Here is a 24,870-nt window from a genome sequence, read left to right on the forward strand (position 1 = left end):
ACTAATGCAGGGGGGTTGGGGGACCATGAACCCCGTAATAAGTACTTAGAGTCTGGAGAATTGCGCCTCGTGGCGTTGTAATCCTTTATACATACCAGTATACCTAGCAATTTGCCGGCGCAGCCTCCAACAAAACTGCCGATTACCCAGTACCTACCTAGGTACCTAGGTAGTTAGGTATTTTGTATGTGATACTAGGTATTCATGGATTATACCTGCTCAGTTAGCCGGTTGATATTGAAGCATAATTGCGATTGATGTAGGTAAAGCACCCAGGTAAATGAAGGAGATAGAAATTAACGACCATCGGGTTGGACTGGGGTATAGAATAACCATCTATATCCAGTAGACACCTGGGTAGTATAGGGCCGTGCCTACGCAACGGTCGGGGATCAGGTACAACATCTAGGTAGTACCTAGGTAAAGGCCTCCTATGGGAAGTTGAAGCGAGTTGGTTTGTGAAATGGCTAGCTTTGGTTCCTCGGTACGGTCCCTAGTCTGGAATTCGAACAGGGTTACGTATTCCCCGACAAAGGCCAAACAGAAAGACGGAGCTATTCCTAGTCTCGAATCTTTAAAGGAACCAATCGTAAAAGCTTGAAAGAAGATCCTGGGGCGTTTCAAGAGCGACACAGGGTTTAACCTGGGGGTAATGAGATCACGGATCCTAGCAGTTATTCGCGAAAATTGACAATTAGGGAAATTGAAGAAGGGATTTGAACTAGTATTTGTAAAGAATGGAAAAGAGGTCCAAGAGCTTTACCCGCATTGAAATCACAATAATCTGCATACCTAGGTATACCTAAGTATTCTGCAGCACGGAAAGACTAGAAGAAGCTTGTTTGCAATAAGACTTTTTCATCGGCCTGAATTGCGGGGGAAGAAATAGACTAAGACGATCATCCGATATTATACCTAGGTAGTTAAAATAATTAGAATGTAGGAGTCCATGTTGTGGTGTAGGACGTAGAAATTAGTAGTAGAGAAATTGAAGATGTAAAAATGAGGGAAGAGATCTGAATGCGACGAGCTAAAGCAACCGATTTCCTCTGACTATGCATATTACCTAATCATAGCGTCAATACTTAGGTACATCATTTATCATTTGAGCACATTATCAAGCCACATACAAACACGCGAAAAAAGAAACACGTGACGTTACTATTCCAGCCACCTAATTATTTTGTACCGATTAACCGTTTGAAACTGAACCTTTTTCCCACCCCCAACCTCACAATTTCCCATTTATTTTCGTTTTTAGGTAGCTATAACCGTATTGATCCAAAACTAACCCCCCGGAATAGCTCCAAAAAAAAAACGATAAGGTCCCTCCATCGCATTTTTATCTCTTTCCGTACCAAAAACGAAAAGCGATAACAGCTTTTTCCCCCCTTCGAGCGGGAACGGCTCATTCCCCCCCAATCGCATTCCCCCCTCCCTCGACGTCGAGCAATCGTCGCCTGGAGTCAGGACGACAACGGCAGCGACAGCGACAGCAATATCGAGTATCGACGTCCATATTGACACTGACGAGGATTGATGCTCACTGGTGTTACTTGTCATTAACAACGCCACTACTAGTATCACCATGTCGGACGATGATGTCGAAGTCACCGGTACGCGTAGTTCGCGCCGTAACGCTGATAGAAGAACCCCGCGATTCAGTTGGAACTTATCCTATGAAGAGACCTTCTTTAGATCGCTTTGCGAATCTATGCAGATGGGTTATAAGGAAAACCATAGCTTTAAGTCTGGTGCCTGGGAACGAGCAGCCATCGCCCTACGCGATAAGCATGGCGCGTATCCTGAAAAGAGTCACCTAATTAATAAAGCCGACAATGCGCGTAAGAAGTTTCGCATGTGGAGAGGATTAAGGGAGGACCCCGAATTCCTATATAACCCCACTACCAGGATGGTTACAGCAAACGAAGAAGCTTGGAGAAGACATTTCGAGGTAAGCGGATAGTTGTACATCTCTATTAACTCACAGTGTAAAGACTTTCTAAACGCCCAGCGCTGACGATTCCCGATTCCGACTTGTAGAAAGAACCACTGTCAAAAGCATTGAGAGGTCGACCATTCGATCACGAAGAATACATGGAGATCTTATTTCCTGATGTCGTCGGTTCTGGTGGCGCACCGAAGCGTATTATGAAACCGAGGCGGAGAAATCCAGATGGTACTTTATCCAATCGACCGAGCACCGCGGACCAGACAGTTATAGATCCCGCTCTCGATGCGAGTATATACGCTCAGACTCCAACGCAAAATCCGACACCACAGACGCAACCAATAAGCCAACCTGTACCAACACCTCCCATGCCGCAACAAACCATTCAGAGACCTTCCTCCACTACCATTCCGCCCCGAACTTCCATAACCGCAAACCCAAGCGCACTGACACCTCCAGATGAGCACGTCCCGAATACACAAGCTCAAAAACGACCAAATCCTAATCCAAACCCCGCCTACCCGGAGAAACGTCGTGGTAGACCTTCTCGTTTTTCCTCCAACTTTTATACTCAACAATCCATTAATACGGCGTCATCTTCGTCCATACAACCCCCACCTCCTCCAACTACTACTACACCCTCGGCATCGCAAGTGACACATTCGTCTTTTACTCCAGCCATACTTGAGGACGGTATCCTCACCCTCGCCGAAGCTCTCAAAGGTCGTAATCCTCCTAAGTGGCCAGAACAAGCTGTCGAGATTTTCTTCCGCGAGTTCGCAGACGAAGATGCCGACCTACAACTCAAAATAGCAGAGAAAGCGTTGACAGATGAAAACAAGGCGATGGTTTTTGTTAAAATGACACCAGCATTAAGAAGACATTGGGTTGGTAGATTGAGAGATGTTCACCAAAGGAATCTATCAGGTGGAGGGCTAGGTTTAGGAGGAAGAGTTGGCGACGAAGCAAATTAAAAGTGTTTAAGCTTTCGGGAAGCTAGAAACCTATTCATGACAGACGGTCAGACGACGATTATGTGCGTGGCGTTTGGCGCACAGGTGTTCTATGATGGAACAAAAGGAGCACATGCTATAGTGCGTTGTTAGGGACATGGCTTCTATAAAGAGCCCTAGGAGGGCATTTGTCTCAAGACCTATTATTGCCAGATGAAAGCTTCTACGACTTTGTAATTATGGCGTTTGGTAGTCATGGCGACCTTTGTTTGTCTCTGGCGGAGTCGGCTCCTTGTTGCTCTATCTCGCCAGCAGCATTATGATCAGGGTACGTATATACAGTATATACGACTTTACTCAACTTAATGATATTACTCCTTGAACAAACCCTACATCTGTACGAGCCGTCACACAAAGTTCTACCTCAGCATCTCACAATTAGAACATCACCCTTAGACATAATATTTACTCGCCGTTCCCAGCAATTGAAACCTCGCGCTTTTACTCTATACTTCTTGTTGCTATCAGCTCTAGTTAAGATAGTGGCGGTCATCAATCGCATTCATGAATCATTTAGCTGTATGAGGAACTTCATTCTTTAATGCTGGTAAAATTCACGTAAATCCCCAGAAACCAATCCTACGCGAACACCAGAAGTCTACTTGACACCTAACCCATACCTTTGGACCCAGCGAATCGCCAGGACATACATAGGCGAAGTACCCACACCAATCATAGTGCTTCAACCTTACGCCGTCAATCACCTTGCAGGGTGCGGTCGAACTGCCTCTGAGGCCATGCCTGTTCAGTCTATTCATATAGAATTAGGAAATGTGGAAAGGAAAACCGAGTATCGTTGAAATGTCCGTGGGGACCCTGGAATCTATATGTACCTGTTGGTTGGCCGATAGTGCCTAAAACGAGGGCAAGACAGAATGTTGTCCAACGAAAGCTCGCCGACCCAAAGCCAACCTAGAAAACAACGTAAGAGAAGCATCAAGGCAACAACTGTAAAAAAATGACAAATGACATCAACAGGTAAGCGTACCATGTATACTAATCATGAAAGTCAATAAGGGAAACGAGGAGTTGTGTATAAACGGTATGGTTGTTGGGGCACGCATGGATTTGTAAATGAAATAAAGCAACCCTTCACATTCCGGTCATTGTTGTTGTTATAAAGGTTGGGTCTATCGGTGTATCCTCTGATACACTATGATTAACGAAAAGTAAAGACATCAGATATGTGCATACGGTGATGACGATTCGGGTATATATCGTGAAGCCATTGACGATATTATCGGTGTTTTGCGATATTGCAATAGAGAAGTGGATTGCTGCGACGATGACACAGAAGAGGTACCTAAGGTACCATTAGCTAGTGAGCAAACTGTCTCTATAAATGATACTAACAATTTTCTCCGGTTACTAAGCTCGCTTGGGATGAGATTTAGCTGCAACCAGAGATAGATGGAGAAACAAATTGACCATACCTAGGTACGGCATACGTTCTTTGGAGTACTCATTAGCGATAATGGCTGCGAGTGCGGGGCATATTTCACCTACATAATCCAGGCAGTATTGGGGATCTCGTCCAGTGTACGGAGTGGTACTACTACAACAGCAGTTGCTAACGAGCTCACGCCGCTTGCAATCCGCAACCCGCGGGGAATAGTCGACGTCACGACGGGAACGGTGTAAAATAAAATCCCTCCGACTAAGCCAAAGCCCCGAAGAAAGCGGATCCATGGGCCATTCCTGTTGCTTGAGGCAATAGACTTAACAAGAATGTTAAGGAGAGGAGCGCCCACCCCCATTCGGGCGTAAGGGCCAACCCCTTTTGTGGCTATCCAGCCTGGTAGACAATGCGATTGCAAAATGACGTAGCATCCCTTGATAGGAACTTTCGGCATGGCATCCAACATCTCCGCAATGCGGTACTCATTGGATGGAATGACGTACCCGGATTCAGGTCCCGTGCTGACTATAGTGTCCGCACCCGCCTCAACAGAGCCGGGCACACACTGAATGACCCGCATACTTTCAGCTATACGGCAGCCTGTACTCGCGGCTTTCGAATCTCGTTTCCTTATATAATGTCCCGTCACTTTAGAATCACTAATCGATTTCGTCCCCGTAGTGGCGATGTATGGCTCTCCTTTTTTCCTAACAAGAAACTTGTGAGTGATGATGACGCTTTTAGGCGTTAATTGCACCCACTAATGATTGCAGTCTCGAGATGTTATTCTATAGTTCGGGATTATGGAAATGGTCTCAATATTAAGGTTGAGACCCTTCGGCGGTGTCGGTTCGCTCTATATTATCACGTCAAATTGATGTTGACACAATTTAGGCTACTATCTGTAACGATATAATCTTCCAAGATGGTCCAAATTCTTAGCCCTCCAGTACTGCATTCGTGTTGCGACTAGTCAGGGCGGGGCTGCAGCATTCGGAACGCGCAGACGCATCCCGTTACCGCTTCGACATTGTAGAGTTCGATATTTTGGGCTCGGCTCGATGGAAAGGATGCTTAGGCTGTTAAGCTTTTCGCTTCAAAGATAACTGCCTTAAAGACTTAGGGTACTTGAGCTATTAAGATCTTGGCTTTAAAGATAACCGTCTCGAAGATTTAGGTAGACGAGTAAGTAGCTAAAAGGTTGGGCTTCTCTAAACCCTGTTTGATTTGCAAAGTGGCTTTGATAGGGGCTGGACTGATACCCGACGAGGCCGCAACACCTTGTGCGACCGGATTTTCGACCCAATCCAATTCAAATTTTCCTTCCAGCCTTCCTTACATTGAGATCATCACTATATCTTCTTCATGCTTTCTCTTGGCCCCCGAAACCGACATAGCATCAAATGTCTCTCGGACAACTATTCAATACACGTATATTGCTCAGGTGATTGAGAAGGTTGGTGGTATTCTTTCCGCCAGGGTACCGCTCGCTAGAGCGTGAAAAGGCGTCGCATAGGCGCTGTATATAACAAGGTAGGCCATGGTCCACAACTCCTGACATAGGTACTACTGACAATCCCAAGCCTACGAAGACCCATAATCCAAGCGACTTCAAAGTTTACCTAGCGACCGACAAAGAAGGGCGTATCAGACCATATATCACCGAGTACTCGTATATCTTCGCCGAGCCTCCAAGACATGCCCAGCGACAGCTGCTTAGAGAAAAATTATCAAGGAAGGATAGACTATGCTCGAGGACCTACTCCTACGTGCCCGATCACATACAGAACCGACCCCTCATTACTTCGGACGTCTAAATACTCGAGAGATATGGCTAGGCCTAAAAGAAGTCATCGGAGCTGTATATTGTGTGCTGAAATCACTTTGATAGCTGTTGCTATTATGCCTACTCGGGTGATGTATTGTTTCGATTATCACCACAGCCGGTCGGCTATGAACAACGTAAGCATCACTGACGGGATTTATTTCGATACATTTCGATCAAATGGAGGCCACGCTAACCTCACAGATAACCTAGCCACCTCAACCCGTCACGGACTCGCCTCTCGTCTCAGTACTTCTCTCTGAGCCATCAACTACCACCTTCCTCGTGTGTATACTTGGGTATTGCGCGGCCATCGGATTGCACTACTATTGCAGCCCCAGCACAAGGTACCAAGATCCAATTCTAGTCGCTAGCGCGGCCATGGGTATTATTATTGGAATTGTAAGCAGCTTGGATCTGCAAGGAATTATATTTCGAGTCCTTCCGACTTCCATACTAACCGCATCGCTTATCCATTCTTACGCTTCGCGTTTCGGTCTTCGCTAGTGCGTTCCCTCTCTCCCCTTCACCTGTTATGACTTGAACGAATCCCAGTACAGATACCTAGGTAGACGATACAATTTGTTAGGAGGTTGGCGTGTTTTATTATTTTGTCATACATTAGAATCATATTGGGAAACTTAGAATATCTCGGTACAATAGTTATTTAGATTTCCTTATTTAAATGTGTGCTTCGAAAATTATCCGCGCACACTCTTTCACTCTAGCTATCTGTATTTTTGCTATTTAATTAGGTAGGTACACAGGTTGACATTAATTGGTGGATTTCTACGTATTCCCAGTATTTACGTCTTCCAGACAGCTCAGCAGGTCTCTCTAGGCCTAAGGCTGCTTATTAACACCTTTACGGTTTCACTTAGCCTGAGCAGTGTTACTCTCTTTCCGTCTTTGCCTGTATCCTCCAAATCAGAAGTGGCGGCTATAGAAGTGTCGCGCGAACGTCCCGGGCCCCTCGTAAAAGAAGTAATAGAAAAAGAAGAAGAAGGCGGAGGTGAACGTGATGAATCCACATGAACCTCAACACGCCCATCCTTGCAAAACAGCATAGGCGGTAGCACAGCATAACGCTCAAGTCGGCGGAACGGCACAACTCCACCCTTCCCATTCCCATCGCCGTTCACCTCGGGATAGTTATACGGCCTCGACCACTCCGGGCGGCGGTACGTAGGTTCGACACTCGGGAGTTGCACGACGAGATGTCGCGCCAGCATCCCACGGACCGCGCTTAAGACCCATCGCTCTCGTACCTGCCACCAAGATCTTACTTCCGGAGCCTCGTGACCGCTATTTGGAGCATCGCTCTTATGCATACAATGAACGTCTCCGGCGGAATTAGAGGAAATACCAAGTCGGATAGTGACGTCGCGCAGGGCGGCGAAGCGAACAAGATCCGACAATAACGTGCACAATTCTGCCCAAGGACCTGCGGGCGTAGAGGGGTTGAGGTGTAGGCGATGCTGGTGCAGGGTTTCGAAGGGGAGAACTAGCGAGAAAGCTAGAGAACGTAGTTGTGAGGTTGTAGTAAAGGGGGATCGAGCTAGGCACACGTGTGCTGCGGGTAGGTCTGTGAACACAAGGGTCACGGACTTGTATAGGCTGGGTCGAGCCTCGAGATACCTAGTCCAAGATGTCAGCTTGATTTCACACCTGGAAGTTTGTAATAATACTTAATTCTTTCTAGTAAATTGAAATGGGGGCGGGGTAGAATGATACGGGTAGCCAAGCATAAGTCGTAGAAGAATAGGGGTACCTACGTTCTTTTGCAAGTCAGGAGGATAGGCAAGAAAAGAGCGCGCCTAGGTCGTCGGTAGCCGTAGCATGTATCCTTAGTGTCGGCGACCGCCTTCATTTCCTCTTCGCACCGCCAATGTTCATGCCAAGGAGAGGAAAACCTCGAGGTCCACTTGTCACTTACACCTAAAGTACGAGTGCGTGATCCCCGCGGAATTCCTTGATTCTCTACCATCATCTGAAGCTCCTCCAGCCTTTCATCGACTTCGTTGGTAGTCAAAACACATGGCGAATGCGTCAGATGACCATGTTGCATGAATACGTGCTGGCTGAGTCCCGACACTTTCCAACATTCAGCGTAGATCATATCCCGAATTTCCAAAGGCAGCCTTCCGAAAAGTATCGAACTACGCTGTAGGTCGGCCGTATCCCGCATACGGACTAGGTCGGGGTCTGAAGCTGGTGTGACAATAGCCTTGAGCGACATTGCGCCTGGCATCGGCTTGTTCGTCGTTACATAACTCTGCCGTTATGTGGTGTAACAACGGTAATTTCGATTATGTTGGTGTGCGAGAAGCTCATACATTTATATGTGCCGTAGCCTTGTGCCCCTTCATATCGGAAGGCGAAATCATTAGTACGGCCCGTATGTCGAGTCTCATATCCTGCGCTTGTGGTGGTTCCGATGGAATGGTAAGCGTTCTTCGTCTGGTATCCTATTGGATGATAATCGCCAACACCTATATAATATAATCTTAAAAGGGGAATTGATTGCGGCGAGGTGGTATCTGGCGGTAGCGCATATAGCTTATTGGATGTTGGTACCCAAGCAGCCAAGCTACCTAAAGGAATCGTCTACTTTCAACCGCGCTGCCTATCTAATCCTTGGCCGATGTAACCCAAATTCCTACATACGATCCAGCCGATACGACGTGCAGGACGTGATGAGAATGTGGAAAAACTAATAGAAATCGGTGAGCGCTCTATCGCACTAAGGCATAGGGTATATCCTGATCCGGCATTCTGCAGTGTTCCTCACCTATGAGCTGAATTGAAAAAAAGGTGTTGGTAGTTATATTATTATATGGCGGCCAACAATAATAATTACGCAGGTGTAATGGCAATAGATTTCAGCATAATGACTATACCTCGAAAAGGAGGAAATAGGGGGTAACAATAGGATGATGCATAATGAGAACTAATGCCGGTATGATGTGATGGAAGGAATGTGTGTTGACCATATACTGTCTTTATCAAATGAACATTGATCCGTCCGCCATTCCTTCAGACGGCACAGCTTTCAGCGAATCATTCTAAGCTGATACTAGGCATATGATATTCGCCTTCAAAGTATTGCGCAGTCCTACCTCCATTAGAAGACCAATCAACACGCACACTCGCTTTTTCTAACATTTTCTCTTAGAAAAAGTCTAGCAAGTAGGGATTTGGTATGCTCATCCCCTCTCTGTCCATGATAATGAAACAGTGACTTTCTCGACCCTTCGTATGTGTTTCCCACGTAAACCGATCCACTTCACCTGGATTAAACTGCCAGTAACGCAAAGGAGGGCGGCGTATAACCTTGAATGATGTATCCTCTTGACCGTCAAGGCTTTCCATATTTGATGGGTGTACCTTAATGGGTAGCAATGGTGGCAACTCGAGAGTGAAGGTTTTCAACACCTTCAAGTCTTTCAACTGTGCTGCGATAACTTTCTCGGGGATCTTTCGCCATGGCCCACGGTCGTAAATGTCTAGAGAGATTCGCACGCTATGTAAGCATGAAACCCCACGCAGGGCGTCGAATAGATCTCTTGTACGACTTTTGGGTCCACCAGTAATCAATGGTGCATATGCGTGGAAAGGAAGGTTGAGCGATAAGTCCAGATGACGTATATGGGGGATATATGGCGAAGGATCATAGACGAAAAATCTATGTGCCGAGAAGAAGTCGTTGAATATGAATTGATGCGATTCTAGGATTGACTCGACAACTTCGGGGAACCTGTATGTCTCATGTCAGCCCAAAAGTGCCAAATTTAGTAGCGAATGACACGAAAGATTATGACATGCGCCATAGTACATATGTTTATTTGGGGACTTACATGCGTTTGCAGACTAGCATCATGGACATGAAGTTCGTACGATCTATGTTACTCTTCCCACCATATTGCATTCTTTCTTCACATCTCCAATGACGAGAACCCCAGGTTGAAGATAGTCTTCTTTGCCACATTAGAAGGTCACCTCTTCCAGAACCATGGATTCTATCCACTGTGACCGTATATTAGCCACTGTCATTGTGGAAAATTAATGGAGCGAGTTAAAGTCGTGGAAGAGGGAGAGAAAGATCTGGCTATAAGAGAACACGGGGAGTGCTATGAGGATGAACAGAAATTGAAAGTATACATACTATTCTTCTGGATTAAATCCAAGTCTTCATCATCCTCGTACATGACGCATCGTGTATTATGCCAGTGACCATTTTGAAAATGGAGATGACGCCCACGAACCGCATGGTATTTGTGATCATAAGAACCAATCCAAACAAGATCGTATATCATTCTACGAATCTCGATGGGTAGGTCACGAAAGAACTTGCTATTCGGCTGGAGATCAGGACCAACCTTGGTATCATCGTGAGTAGTGTGTGTCGACGCATCCTTAAGCTTTTTAGGCTCACATTCGGTGGATGAATTACTTGATCTTCTCCTTTTCTTCAAGCCAGGACGAAAGAAAGACCTAACCTTTGAAGGGACTAGAGCGACGGCCATCTTAACAAGGTGCTATGTATGCCTAGGAGATGATAATAGAAAGGAAGAACTTGACCTACACTAGTACGTCACGAAGTAGGACATACGGGTAGTCTAAATACTGCCACATGTAGTCACGCATGGGGCAACAAGTAGGCAGACATTAGGCCGAAGGGTACATATTCTTCCCTCCCACCAAAGAGGGGGAAGTCCTCCTTGATCGCCGGCCATCTACATTCGAGCACATGGCATATTCGCACCACAACACAAATAGGTAGGAATGACACGTCTCACGACATGATAGCGATAAGTTCCACGAGCCGATAGTCAGACATTTAGTCTGAGCCACCCTGATGGAGGGGGGGATTATGAGTTGAGGTAGGTCCGTAGGTCCGTATATCCGTATGGGAGTTCGTATGGGAAGCCATGATGGAGGTATCGTCAAAGTAGCTTATCGAAGCAAAGGGAATATCTTGTCGTCTACTCGGCCGAGGGTGGAATATTTCGGTATGTGTACTTGTATTAGTTGTACTGCGTACGCCGTAATACATATTAAACATTAGACCTATGTGTGTGCCATTCAGATGGTATCCAATCAGCAAATAGGATTATACCAGAGTGGAAATAAATATAACCAATTAAGAAATGAAAAAGATGATTTTCGCACACACCTATGTACTTAGATACCTAGATGTGTACCTGGATACTATTTAGGCATGGTCATCTCACCGAACATGTCGGACATGTGTGTGTCGGTGGATCAACCATCCAACCGGGTTCTCTTAACAAAACCTCCCCATCTTATAATTACATCACAGTACTTGTGACCAAGGTAGGAGTCATTTTAAATGATCATTCGCTTTATTGTCACAGGAATGGATATATTGATCGACCGTAGCAAAGCGAATGTCGTTATCGTTGTGAGGCTTGTAGGATTTCGGAGGATGACTATGATGACTGCCAAGGTATCGCATATCTTATCCTTCAGGTGATTGAAGAAAAATGTGGCTAAAGCTGACGAATGAAATATCAACCAACGGTGAAGATTTGGATGATTTTCAGGTGATGACTAGTGAAGAAGAGGATAGATACGGTATCTTTAATGCCGACCGTGATGGCTACTATGGATATCTAATAGTTTAGGGAGAAGGAAGATGAAAAGAATAGTCTTGACCGATGTAACATGCAATCGTGAAGATCAAGGATAAATCAAAATGTCTCAAATGTGTCATAATATGGTACCCCGCGGACAGTGGACACGAGGGGTATTTGTTACACGAGCACGGTCACTATTTTCCCTTTTTGACTACAAAGTGAATCAAAATATAGATATATACCTAGGTACCTAGGTATGTAATTATCTGAAGGCGCACAAGACGACGTCATACCATTGAAGATTTGCTTATGAGATACCTAGGTAAGTACCTAAGCATGTATCAATTTGAATGGGCATATTATGTAATTAATACCGGAGTTATCTTGGTCCTAAAACTGAAATTCGACTGCTATTTCGGGCGCGTTACATTTCCACACTTTATACAGCCAAAACCTACAGCACAAGCACCACGTCGGTATTCAAGAAGAGGCTCTCGAAATAAAAGGCCTACATGTACTTTACAAGTTACCCTTATCATTTCTGATGCTAATATCTCGATAAATAGAGCAATATGCGATGTCCGATGCAATGCAATGCATGTTCGTCAATCCTATCCTGCACAACCAACGAACCCCCGACTTCAGCGATCGTGCTACCTATTAACTACCTACTAATGTACCTACCTAGGTAGTGACTATCCTACCGACTTTAGGTAAGATTTGATTGCAGCTTACCTGCTCATCAGTATTTCTCGTCGTAAGAAATTAATTACCAACCCTACAATACCTGCTCTGCGCTCAGTACTAAACAACCACCCATCCAATTGGAAAGTCAACTTATGGTTATACGTACAAGTAGTATGAAGCTATTGTCATAACTTAATCTTGACAATCGGGGACACTAGAGCAATCCGTTACAGTTAGTCTACTCGCATGCCATGGCTTTGGGGTCGCTACTAATGCTTTGCTTACCTACCTGGATACCCAATAAGCGTGGCATCTAAGTCCCAACGACTTGTACTGTTGGCGATGTTGCGTCTCGGTTCAATTCGGCGAGTCGCGGTTGGGTTGACCCTAAACCAACCGCTCGGATACTTACGGAGTGACTCGATTGTTCATTCGGAACGTCTCTTTGCCAACCATACTTTTTTATCTCTATCAATCACATCTTCGTGAAGTAAAGGATTCCATCACAACCCCACAGGGTTTCTCTTCCGGCTGTGTGGAACAACGTGTGGGTGAATCCCCGACATGGTCAGCACTAATGTATGAGATCGACCTAGGAAATGATAGGGGAAAATGTTGTCGGAAAGACGTCAGTGATACAAATCTGGTGTTCTGATCTTGCAACTTTAGAGGCTAATTCTTTTTGGCGCCGACTACCTATAAAAATCGACTCGATGAAGAATTGCATCTAAAATGGTGATCCAACAACTATCCCTTCGTATCGAATATCCAATAAGTCGGCTTACAATGAGTCGGTTTGCTATGGTTGAGCGAGCATCAATTCATAGGTTGTATTTCGCACCAAAGTAAAGCCAGAGGATTTCCTCGGGTACCCGGGTCTCTTTCGTGCGCATCTCAATATCCCATATACGGTCGACGATTGGTGGTTAATGATGTAGGATTCACATCTTGCCTACCTCCACGTGGTATCCCTAATCCTCTCAAGCCCTATGAACCCACCTACTTATCACAGGGGTGGGGAGTTGATAGTCCTAAGCCGGTCAATAATTGCCGCAAAGTGCAGACTTTACGAATGGTTGCCTAAGCTTCCCATGAACTAGATCGTGAACTCAACACCAATAGGAGTTAAGGCACAGTCGATATTTCTAATCTATAACCTGATTATCCGATAGTCATATGCGAATCGTGAGCGCCACCAAGCATTCCTGTGCAAGTGACACACGCCACTTATCTCACATCAACGTTCTGGGCGAAGCGATACTTTTGCCGGTTCAAGCTGCTTTAGCGATAATCGACTGATGGACCGGGATGAGAAGTGTTGGCAGGCTCAAAGGAAAGAAAAGAACGATGAGATGTAAATGATACTAATAACTAAACTGGCCTCGAGCTACCTTGAACCTAGGTACATTCGCGTTGTTGCTTGGGTAAAGTTCGCCATCTACTATCTCGGGTATCAACTATCCGGGGTATCACAACACTATTCATTTTCATGTCATACCAACATCTAGTAGTGGTGTGGGGTGTTGTCTTCTCTTGAGCATGTTTTTTATCCGAAGTGAATTATTTCTGGGCTCGAAAGATGTAGGATTCCTTACGTGCTTAGGTACCTTGGTACGCAAGTCGAGACTTTTCAAAACAGCAATGTTCATTGTAACTCGTGAGAATCGAGAATGCCTTTAAATTAGGTATCTAGGTGATGCTGTGGTGACGATCCTCTTACTCGATCCTCCTCCTATCTTCGTATGTTGGGGATTGCCGAATTCGTGACCTTCGCCGAGAATAACGCTGTACCGGCTTGGCGGGCTGACCTTTGTTACCCTAACAGTAATGCTATTGCCGCCTTTCTCATTATATCTAATATTGGTGAACGAGTAAGTAGATCGGCTAGGTATTGGGAGTGAGTACTTGAACTTGGACCGCGAAACAACCTAGATAATCGTATGGCTTTAGAGATGAGTGGTTGAATTTTTTCCTTTCCCCTTTTTTACCTGTTAGAGAATCCCAGAACACACCGACTTTCCCTAGAACCAACTTTTGTTTCCCTTGAACTCATCTAAGAGTCCATATATCGTGATAACACATCTGCTTTAAAATGTAGGAACGGAGATTGGATGATTGGACTTGAGAAAATCTTTGTCATCAATTCATTATAGAGCTACTTACTCAATAGAGTAGATACACTCCCATGTATTGTATCTCTTCTTGCTACATCTTCAACCAAGAGATTGAGCACCCAACCTATTCTTATCGCCGGGCTGGTAATACTCGTTCTAGACATTCGTGGACCTAATAATCATCAATAAGTCGCAATTCAACGCAAGGGGTGTTAGGAAGACTTACTTCAGGACCCCAAGCTCCTTGGTTTTCCAAATACCTGCTCATACCTTTTACCAAATCCATCTGTTCCTCCAACGTTAACCCAGTAATAGCCAACTCCATGACATTACCAAAGTTGACCTTGTGTTGCGCGATAAAAGTTTGGTAGTAGATGAAGGCGAAGAATCCCATAATGAATTGACAGTCCATCCTATCCGTCATTCCACCATGTCCAGGGATGGAGTCACCGAAGTCCTTGATCTTGAAGGTACGCTTGAGTCCAGATGCGAAGAAACCACCAAAAGGTGCAATTAAAGAGGCGAAGGAGGCCAGAATGATGGAGTGAAACTGCATGGGTTCCATGGTGATAGAGAAGCTAGAACCTTCTGGGAGGAAGAATAGTTGAGGTAGAGTGTAGGTACGAGCTAGGAAGACGGGATTCGGATCACATTCGAGGCCAGTGAATATATTGGCACCTAGGTCGTTGACGGGGCAGATGAAGTACTTGGAGCGCATCAGGACGTTGGTTAGAAGAACGGCCCATATGATGGTCATGAACCAAGCGCCAACAAACCCTTCCACTGTCTTTTTTGGAGACAGCTTGATTAGTTGTGTCCTTCCAAAGGTAATACCACAGATGTAGGCGAAAATATCATTAGTAATAACGAGGGAAGCTGGTAAGAAGAACCAGATCATGCCCTCAAAGACGTTATTCATGACGAAGTGTGCTTGGACGACGATCAAGTACAATGCCATATGTGTCCAAGCAAAGTTGGTGAATTGGAACTTGAGGTGGCCAGCTTTAAGGTTGGCGACGAAGAAAACGAAGCCGATGACATATAAAATGAAGCTGATAAAGCGGTGGTGCGTGGCAAGAGGAAGCAAGACCTTATCGACTAGCACAATATGCTTGAAATAGTAAATGACGGTCTCGCCGTACAGGAAATACATAGTCGTCGCAAGCCAGTACCAGTTTAGGCTTTTAGTAGGGCGTAGTTGTCGAGCTCGACTAGGAACGCTAGCTATGGCGATGACTTCTTTAAAAGATACGATTTGAACGACGGTAATACAGGCGATGATATATATATGACCTGCAAATAAAGCCGTGAAAAAACCTCCGATCATTACAAGAGTCCAAAAGGCTCGAGTGATGAAGTTTGCTTTTTTCTTTTCGTAATCGGATTCAGGTGCTTTCTATGAATAGCCATGTTAGTTGGTCCGTCTACCTTAATAGGGAAGCATGTAATGTAAGACTGTGTAATAAGAAAAGGCTATGTGTAGTTGTGTGTAGTGAAGAAAGGTGATGAACCTTGACAGTTCTTCGATATAGAATTGCGAAATCTTGCTTAGGCGAACAAAGAAGACATTGGCAGTAAATGGTAGAATGGAACGTACTTCGCTGATGCCATCTAGTTGAGGAGAATTCTTGACCTTGACAGGCGACCCAGAACCATCTTCGCTTATTTCGCTAAAGCTCGATCTTCTCCCTTCGGATGAGGCATGACCATTGCCGTTACGGCCAGGGAATCGAACCCCACGACGCGGTTTCGTCATGGTAGTGGTTATGTTCGCGTTTGCGAAAATAGGGTAGGTCGGAATTCGGCGCCGAAAAAGAAAATGCCTAGCTAGAGTAAGTTCGCTTGATGACACGAAGGGAGCGTTCGAGAAATTTCAATCGAATGTCGCAGGCTGGTTTTTGGTAGTTATTGTTCGGCTGAACCGGAGATGGCGTTCACGATGAAAGGTTCGAGGGGAATCGACGATGTTAAAGATCGAGAATCGAGTTTCGTATAATAGATATAATCCCGAGGATTAGAACCGATATTATCACAATTTCAAATGAATAGACTCGACTTGACGAATATTTTGACGAGGGATGAAAAGTTGGGACGAAATATCAAGAAAGTGGGATGTCGGATCGTCGGCTGATGATAGATTGGCGCTGAGAGGCTGATTTGGGCGGACGCCTTAGACACGTAGCTGAGTACGTTCTTGGACAGATGGGTAGGTACCTAGGTAGGCAGATAGGTAAGATTCTAAGAGGTATTTCAGTTAGACATCCATTAATTTGTCCTAGTCCCAAACTTGGATTTGAATCTTGACGCCTAATAGAATTGTTGATGAAGCTGACGAGAACAATAGTAAGGGTGACGACGGGAAGTTTTTCTCTTCCTCTTCCTCTTCCGTTTTCCTCTTTTCGTATATTCGCTTTGATGCTTCGATCTGACAGAAAGAGACACCTTATTTTGATTTGTATTACTTTTTCTTCCCTGATTTTGACCACACTCGCGACGGGGGATGATTGATTGTAGGTACTTAGCTGGCTGAGCTTTTTGCATCCTACAATTACATTACAATACTAGGGTGGAGACCAGTTAGGCTAATGCTTGGCTACGTCAAGGGGTGGCTTAGACTTAATCCGAGATATGTATTGTGGCGTACATTTCTGGGCACTCGCACATGTAATTTTCATAAATTAGATGTACATACATACATACCTAGGTCCGTATTTATGAAATTTTAATAATGTCGTCATCCCGCATTTCTACCTTGCGTACATGTACCTAAGTACCTACGACAATGCCACTCTAGATAATGACCTTTTCTTTTAATATCCTCATCTATTCCGACGTTCAACCTCTTAGTCTATCTACCCTCTGATATAGGGAATATCATACGTTGATTCTCAATGATTTTACATACCAAACTTGGGTCATGGTTGATACATCGCATGGTCAACTACAAACTCCTAGAGTAGCATGACAAACTCAACGATACTCACAACGTGGTCTTGATTACCTACCTGGGGTATATCTAGGTATATCTAGAGATTGCTATCCTCGTATATTCATAAGGCAACAAGGTATCTTCATACATAGCCAGAAAACATCACCCCCCGAAGAAGCGACCTAATTCTTCACCCTCTTCTGGTGTTACCGCTAATTCCAATAATTCGTGCGCCAGCTCTGCCGTTTCTTCCGATACCAAATCTTCCGAGAAATTGAGTCTTCCTAAGCTTACGAGGTACTTTTGGGACAGCCCCACCGTCTTGGCTAATTTGTTTGAAACATTTACCAAGTCGGAAGTCAATGGGTTTGTGATGATCGTGTGTAGTAGCAATATTGTACGCGCTACCAACGTCTGCAACTCCTTTTCCGAATCGTCTTCTTCAATTGACTGATATCGCATATCCCCATCGTAGAGCTCATCCATACATGAGGAGAGTAAAATGACTAGTCGAGGAATAGCGTGGTTATTGATAGCAAGTTGCGCAAGACCAAACGAAGATCTAGCAAAAGCCGCCAGCGTTCTTAATACCGCGTTTCGAACACTTCGCAGTTTGTATTGATCAATATCCCAACGTGGCTTTTCGATAAGTTGAAGAGACATTCTCTCAATCACCGCACCTGCTACCTCCTCTACCGTCTTCACGGGACTGATGGGTCCAATACTGTCCGGTAATACTGACGTACATAGCCAATTCATGATTACCAAGTAATCCTCTACAGGATGTTTTTGGCTAATATGATAGAGGACAAACTCGACTTGAACCTGACTCCAGAAATCGGCTGCGGGATCTACAATACCGCTGATGGGTGGTGAAGCCGCACAACCTAGAGCAGTTAGATATAAAAGCGAGAGAATTTCCGTAGGCGAAATATTCGCGTTGAAATCTTTCCATTCTTCCCCTAGCGGATCTCCAGGACCTTCATGATGCCACCTTGGAATTCCAACCCCAAAACAGGATTCCATAGCGATTGGTAGGAGAGATGGCGCGATATAGGGAGCAACAGCAGCGGTATGCAATTGAAGGGTTAGAGATATCAAAGAAACTAGCTCCATTATAGGTTCCAACTGTAATATCATTAGCTGCTCTCCCCTTTGCCTAGGATTTATGGGATGGAATTGAAGGTAGTCTTACGTAATGGTCATTAAGACAACTTTGCCATAGCTGAATCACCTCTTCACAAAACTCTATGGGGAGACGCATAGGATCTTCAGTATCATCAATTATCGCGAATTTCTGAAGGAGAATCGAACCTAGACTTTCCGTAGGTCTTGAGGGAAGCTTGAATCTAGTCAGATATTCGAAAGTAAGTCCGCGACCACGTGTGGAACTATAATTGAGCACCACCTTCTTATACTAGGGAGAATTAGTACGTAGTTGATAATATAGATAAGTGTCATATGAATTTGGTCCCAACATACATCAGATGGTGTAGCTCTACTTGTGGTATTCATTGGTTGTAGGTTATTGGTGTCGTGTGTGTTTGGATAGTCTAGCATTACAATATCCTCTGATTGTATTTCTAGAGCCGTGACGGGACTATCAATGGCTGGACGTTTTCGTTTCCCTCTTGTCGGAGTTTTGGCTTGTCTTGCGGGAGGCTCGACAACAGTATTGGCTACGGCACCGATATTCCTACCGCGTTGTCCTTTACTTGGACTAGCGGCCATCTCAACATCTTCAAACCCATCAGCAATACCCCATGACTTTGCGGCTGCGTTTTTCTTAGGTGTAACTGGGCCATCTTTGCGCTTGGTACGGTCAAGCTCATCTTTAAGATCTCGCCTGGTAAATTCGAGCTCCGTACTAGCAGCCTGCTGAGCGGCCTTTGCAGCTTCAAGTGCTCTCTCATGCTTAGCTAATTGTTCGGCAGCTTGTTTCTTTAACGTCTGAAGTTCGCGATCGTGCTCTTCACGCGTTTTTTCTAACCGTTTCCGAACAATGCCTATTTCGCCGTCTTTGGTAGTAAGTCGTGTTTTTAGGTCTAAGATTTGGGCTTGGAGAGATGCAAGTTCGTGGTTTGATGGCGCGTTCAATCTTGGGGCTTGCGAAGCTTGGTATCTCGGAGCAATAGAGGGGGCCGGTCGAGGTAAAGGAGGAGGTGATCGGATATGGCTATAAGAGGGAGCCGGCGCGCGAGATGTAGCATTTTGGGATTGGCGATAATTGGTAGGAGCTTGTATCGGATGTCGAGAAGAAGCGATTGATTGTGGATGAAAGCGATTAGGAGGAACTGGTACTGTACCAGTCCAAGCTGCTTGATTTGGTTGTTGGGGAGCTACCCTCGAAGGAATTGTTGTCGCATTTTCTGGTAATAGGACGGGATTTCCACCACGTAATTCATCTTGTACAACGGTGTCGTCGAGGTCATCGTCATCGAAATCAGCCTCGAGTCGATGCTGAGTTTGGGAGGGTTGGTATTTTTTCTGGCCTTGTGTAAATTGAATGGCATTGTTTTCGAGTTCTTCCAAAACATTCGCATTTAAGGCGTCAAAGTCATCGTCGGAAAAATCGTCCATGGCGACTCGGAGAGTCTGGGGCAATTATATATAAGCCCATTGGCGCGATCCCATAATAGATTGTAGTAATCTAAGCGAGATATGATTTCGGCCTTGATTTAATTGTTGTTTCTTTTTCTTGTCGAAGGGAAGTTACTGTAGTTACTGGATCTGCGATATGGCATCAGAGTATGTACCTAGGTACCGATTTTACTGCAGATTCATGCGAGATTACGTAATTATCCTATCTTATCTTTTTCATCCCCTCACTCCGGACCCACCATAGCTAGAACCTTTCCCAATACAACCTCATTTACATAGCACAATTCGGGTCGTATTATTCGAATGTCTCTTAATTCGCACCGACTTACATCTACTTGGACGCCGCGTCGCTCACCTTTCTCTATATTTACGTAAGCGTTGTGCTGGTATCGCACTATTCTTCATAAGCATCGACACTTCTATTGGTTGATGAGAACCGCGATGTTTCCCTAAAAAGGATATTCTATCAGCATGGAACATCCACGAGAAATTGAGGGTTCCAACTCAATTGGTTACCTCCAACGATCTTTCAATGGTATTTATTTGTGCGACATTGATAGACATAGAAAAACACCGAAAGTTGTCTTGGCATCAGCAAGAAAAGAACGTTGCCGCCTAGAAAGAGACGAAGGATTCTTTCCAAGCTTGAAGTCTTACAATCTATTGGATAAACAACGTGGCTGAATACCTAGGTAGGTAAGACTAGACTTCGAGGTGAGAGTAGTAAAGAAGTCTAATATTCCGCGCCTCTTTTCCCTGTCGAACTTTCAAAGTCCCAATTCCGGAGGCCTCTTGTCATATTTGAATAGTCGAACATCAGATCATCATTAGATCTAAGCTAATTGTTACTGACACATCTAAGGACATATGCAAGTATCTTTATAATCAAATCAAGTCTTTCAATATACGATTTCCATTAATCGTCGCCAATTTGCATATATCTACCTAGGTATATAAGAGTAGACATCCTTCTTCCTCTTCGCTTCACTTCTACTCATCACCAAGCCCGTCACCTTAAAACGTACTAGTCGTCCATCCCGGTACCTCAGTAGGTTTACATCGGTGTACCTCTCATTTTACAGAAATATTACGTTTACTTTATACGCCTATCTCCATTTAACATCATGAATCCTGCAAACCAACAATATTACGGTCAATACCCGTCAGCTCCTCCTAATCAAACAGGACAACCTCATTCAGGATACCAGCGACCTCCCCAAGGGACATCTTACTATCCCCCTGCCGAGTTGCCAGCACCAGTACAACCATCATACCAGCAGACTTCATATTCCAATTATGGTCCTCCTCAGAATCAGTCACAGCCCAGTCAATATCAACAATATCCTCCACAACAGTACCCTGGCGGACCACCTCAAGCTCTCCGGCCCTTCTCTCAAGCCCAACCTGCGCAATACCAGAATCAGCCCTATTCCGCTCAACAGCTACCTCAAGCACCTCAGGCGCCATATGGTCAACCACCAGCTCAGTATGGACAGTTTTCCCCAAACGCATATCAAGGACCTAATGGGCCGAACCCACAAGGACCAGCGCCTTATCCTCCCCAACAACACCCTATACATGTAAGTATTCTAGAGACATCATTTGTTGCTCTAGCTTATTAACGATATTTTAGCCGGGTGCTCAACAGTGGCCGCCATCACAGCAGTTTCCTCCGAATCATGGATATGACGTACCCCCAACTCCACCCTCAGCAGGATACGACCAAGCCCAGAGAGCGTATCACGCCCCAGTTGATACTTCAGCCGATTGTGAAGCTTTGCGAAAGGCTATGAAAGGAATGGGATGTGATGAAGCAGCTCTTATCCGCGTGCTAACCTCAACAAAATATGACAACCCATGGGCGATGGCACAACTTGTTCAAGACTATAACAAGCGTTTCATTCGTGATTTAGCCAAAGATATTGAGAGTGAAACTCGCGGCGATTTGGAAACAGCACTACTAGCTCTTATTCGTGGCCCCCTCGAGAATGATGTTAGGGTTCTTATTAAGGCATTGGATCGCGCCGGCACCGACGAAGATGCTCTTATGGATGTTCTTCTATGTCGCTCGAATGCCGATATTCGCGCCATTACTACCGAATACAAGAGAATAAAGGGACACGATCTTTTAGTAGATATTAAGGATGATGTGGATGATACGCTATTCCGACTCTACAGCATGGTACTCTCGGCAACCAGAGCCGAAGATACAGCACCCATTACCGCCACAGATATTGATCAGAAGGTGACAGAAGTACAGCGCGCGACCGAAGGTATGATAGGTACCAATGCTATCGCTGTGGCTCAGGTTTTTGCTAGCTGCAATGCTTCTCAACTACACGCTGTCTCGGAGGCATATAGGCGAAAGTACCATCGCTCACTCGAGGAGGTCATCGAAAAGGAGTTCCGAGGTGATATGGAAGACGCACTACTCTATATGCTAGAGAGCGCTATCGATAGAGCGCGGTCGGATGCCAAGAGACTGGAGAAACCACTTTACAGGACACCACGCAAGGATCGACTTTTCATCAATAGAGTCGTTAGCTTGTACTGGGATCGGAGTCGTTTAGACGCGGCTAAGAGTGCGTATCAAAGATACTCCTCTACAAGGGCATCACTTCGTAACTCGATTAAAGCTCTTTTGAGTGGAGATTATGAGGACTTGATGGTGGCTCTAATTCGCGAGAGGAGGTAGGTCTAGAATTTGGAGACTGACATGAATTGTTAGCCTAGGTACATGACTACTTCGGTAGGTAGTTTCTCAAATATATTGATTCTGGTTCCTTTACTACCTTTGCTTCGTGTGAATTTCCCCCAGGACAGTCTCTCCGATTGTCCTCTTCTAAGATACACCACTTTGTGTCCCAAATTATCGCTCCGATATAGTACCTATAGATATCCGACCTATTTCTAATCTCCTAATAATACCAAATCAAATATACCATCTCTCAATCTTCAACCCCACGCGCGTGCGAAATACGAACATCCCCGAAGCCTTAACCCAACATCGCTACTCATACCACCATTTCGAAAAACATCAGATTCATGTATAGCCGATTAAAATGGTATGAGTCCTAGATTTAGAGTTAAGCAGGTCGTCACTTGAATCATTAGGACAGCTCGTTAGAAACTTTGACAGCCTTTTCATTTTCAAGTTCGTGACATCAGCTCTGGTTACTATTATTTTTACTGCAAACCCAAGTACAATGACAGCCACATAATATTCAAATAGAGCCAAACGATTATCTCATGTAGTACTGTACATAACAAAAGACCAACTACCTAGGTAGACGGTCGTAAAGAGGACAAAACGACTCTGTTGTTGCGCGAGGAGTGTGTAAGTTACTGCTATGAAAGTCTTCGTCTACATACACCAACAGCCCTTTTATCTTCATCGCACCTTTATTCTCATCTTATCAATAGGTACCTAATGACTTTTATTGATGTCAATTACATGGATGTAAATTTGATGATAGCATCTACCTCCTTAGTAGCCGTTAGATTTGGAGAATGGCCGGAGTCGACCTTCACTGTCTCAATTTGCTTCCCTCCCTTCTCCATAAACTCAACAAAACTCTTCTGTTGGTAGAGGGGGTTGGTCAGATCAGTACGCGTGTAGATATAGGAAACCTTGACATCGTCACTCCAAGCGGGGGTGTTCTGGAGTGGTTGATGCATGTACTCCCCATTCCAACGACACAGGGAAGCCAGGTATGTTTTGAGCTCCTTTGGATCGAGCTGATCAGCGAAGGGTTGGCCAACTAATCCCTCTTTTGGAAAATTTGGTACGCAGCTTCGGTCTTCGTCAAATCCAAAGGCGATGGGCATATCATCCATGTGACCGAATTCCGCTACCACGTCCACCATGCTCTTGCCTTGAACTAATGCGAAACCCGTAAGATAGATCAGATGAGAAATCCCTCCGGTGAGCCCCTATGCGATACGTGTTTTCTCGCTCAGCCCGTACAAGGCATTAGTACCAACCTGACCACCGTAACTATGTAACACAACCACAACTGTTCGACCCGCTTCGACGAGGCTTGTTGCGTAAGAGCGGATGAGATCCGAATCCGAGATGAGGTCGGCATTTGGAGGTCGAGCATTATTCATAGAGAGAAGGCGAGGAATATGAACCTCGAAGCCAGCACCCCGCAGGGCATTGGTAAGTTTTTCGTAGCTGTCGGGTACGTACCAACCACCATGAACGATTAATAGCGTAGGATTATTTTCGGTTGCCATTATTGATTAATTTATGGGTTTAAATTGACTCTAAGAACAAAGATTGAAGACTAAGGGGTAGATGAAAGTTATAAGAGAGCGTATAAGAAGGTTGTTCGCGAGAATGGAAGGAGTAGGGAAATAGGTGCACTCCGCGAAAATATCAGATACTTGGGTATCTACCAAGTGCTGATAAGGGAGCTGGCATGATTCTTGCCCTTTATATCCTAGAATAACGTCTATTAATGTGAAACCCCTCTTTGTGCCAACATATACCGAGATACATGTATATTTTGTCCCTTGCTTCGGCGTGTTTGTACCACATCCATGTCACCTAGGTGTAGCTACCAACATTCGAACTCATCCTTGACCTGCACCCGCACTTTTCGATCCTTTTAATCGATTTTATATTTTATTTGGAATCTTATCAAAAAATGCAATTTTCATTAATTTAATATTTTATACGTCACCCTTGTATAGGCTCGATAATTTACTTGCCTTCTACATTCTGCATTGCCTTAAGCTGTATCTAA

The 24,870-nt window shown here is 44.9% G+C and overlaps 9 protein-coding genes across 9 annotated transcripts; 3 read left to right on the forward strand and 6 right to left on the reverse strand.

Annotated features, from left to right (window-relative positions):
- The first annotated feature begins 1,232 nt into the window (after positions 1-1,232).
- On the forward strand, positions 1,233-3,454 carry F4822DRAFT_417740 (Myb/SANT-like DNA-binding domain-containing protein). Its single transcript, XM_051459465.1, has 2 exons — positions 1,233-1,954; positions 2,044-3,454. Exons 1-2 carry the CDS (start codon positions 1,589-1,591, stop codon positions 2,923-2,925), a joined length of 1,248 nt encoding a protein of 415 aa, XP_051309600.1. The 5' UTR covers positions 1,233-1,588; the 3' UTR covers positions 2,926-3,454.
- A 153-nt stretch (positions 3,455-3,607) lies between these two features.
- On the reverse strand, positions 3,608-5,529 carry F4822DRAFT_52840 (uncharacterized protein). Its single transcript, XM_051463612.1, has 7 exons — positions 5,125-5,529; positions 4,471-5,070; positions 4,398-4,415; positions 4,318-4,341; positions 4,159-4,267; positions 3,798-3,876; positions 3,608-3,714 (listed from the first exon to the last, which is right to left on the reverse strand). The coding sequence occupies exons 2-7, from the start codon at positions 4,941-4,943 to the stop codon at positions 3,710-3,712; spliced, it is 708 nt and encodes a 235-aa protein (XP_051309601.1). The 5' UTR covers positions 4,944-5,070; positions 5,125-5,529; the 3' UTR covers positions 3,608-3,709.
- A 422-nt stretch (positions 5,530-5,951) lies between these two features.
- F4822DRAFT_53087 (uncharacterized protein) lies at positions 5,952-6,854 on the forward strand. Its single transcript, XM_051463614.1, has 2 exons — positions 5,952-6,325; positions 6,402-6,854. Exons 1-2 carry the CDS (start codon positions 6,062-6,064, stop codon positions 6,693-6,695), a joined length of 558 nt encoding a protein of 185 aa, XP_051309602.1. The 5' UTR covers positions 5,952-6,061; the 3' UTR covers positions 6,696-6,854.
- Positions 6,705-8,899, reverse strand: F4822DRAFT_53079 (uncharacterized protein). Its single transcript, XM_051463613.1, has 2 exons — positions 7,964-8,899; positions 6,705-7,826 (listed from the first exon to the last, which is right to left on the reverse strand). Exons 1-2 carry the CDS (start codon positions 8,437-8,439, stop codon positions 7,013-7,015), a joined length of 1,290 nt encoding a protein of 429 aa, XP_051309603.1. The 5' UTR covers positions 8,440-8,899; the 3' UTR covers positions 6,705-7,012.
- A 460-nt stretch (positions 8,900-9,359) lies between these two features.
- On the reverse strand, positions 9,360-10,714 carry F4822DRAFT_433765 (uncharacterized protein; the record flags this gene model as incomplete). Its single annotated transcript, XM_051461895.1, has 3 exons — positions 9,360-9,945; positions 10,046-10,214; positions 10,354-10,714. The coding sequence occupies 3 exons, from the start codon at positions 10,712-10,714 to the stop codon at positions 9,360-9,362; spliced, it is 1,116 nt and encodes a 371-aa protein (XP_051309604.1).
- Positions 10,715-14,719: 4,005 nt separating this feature from the next.
- On the reverse strand, positions 14,720-16,345 carry F4822DRAFT_433766 (phosphatidate cytidylyltransferase; the record flags this gene model as incomplete). Its single annotated transcript, XM_051461896.1, has 3 exons — positions 14,720-14,761; positions 14,816-15,985; positions 16,187-16,345. The coding sequence occupies 3 exons, from the start codon at positions 16,343-16,345 to the stop codon at positions 14,720-14,722; spliced, it is 1,371 nt and encodes a 456-aa protein (XP_051309605.1).
- A 1,061-nt stretch (positions 16,346-17,406) lies between these two features.
- Positions 17,407-20,236, reverse strand: F4822DRAFT_417796 (uncharacterized protein). The gene is made up of 3 exons (XM_051459466.1): positions 19,001-20,236; positions 18,714-18,935; positions 17,407-18,646 (listed from the first exon to the last, which is right to left on the reverse strand). Exons 1-3 carry the CDS (start codon positions 20,096-20,098, stop codon positions 17,681-17,683), a joined length of 2,286 nt encoding a protein of 761 aa, XP_051309606.1. The 5' UTR covers positions 20,099-20,236; the 3' UTR covers positions 17,407-17,680.
- Positions 20,237-21,023: 787 nt separating this feature from the next.
- F4822DRAFT_53201 (Annexin) lies at positions 21,024-23,062 on the forward strand. Its single transcript, XM_051463615.1, has 2 exons — positions 21,024-21,699; positions 21,753-23,062. The coding sequence occupies exons 1-2, from the start codon at positions 21,244-21,246 to the stop codon at positions 22,812-22,814; spliced, it is 1,518 nt and encodes a 505-aa protein (XP_051309607.1). The 5' UTR covers positions 21,024-21,243; the 3' UTR covers positions 22,815-23,062.
- A 507-nt stretch (positions 23,063-23,569) lies between these two features.
- F4822DRAFT_440061 (Alpha/beta hydrolase fold-1) lies at positions 23,570-24,358 on the reverse strand (the record flags this gene model as incomplete). Its single annotated transcript, XM_051462706.1, has 2 exons — positions 23,570-24,052; positions 24,104-24,358. The coding sequence occupies 2 exons, from the start codon at positions 24,356-24,358 to the stop codon at positions 23,570-23,572; spliced, it is 738 nt and encodes a 245-aa protein (XP_051309608.1).
- Between the last annotated feature and the right edge of the window lie 512 nt (positions 24,359-24,870).

This window comes from Hypoxylon trugodes (assembly GCF_022578975.1).
Source record: "Hypoxylon trugodes strain CBS 135444 unplaced genomic scaffold F4822scaffold_10, whole genome shotgun sequence".
Taxonomy (NCBI): Eukaryota; Fungi; Ascomycota; class Sordariomycetes; order Xylariales; family Hypoxylaceae; genus Hypoxylon; species Hypoxylon trugodes.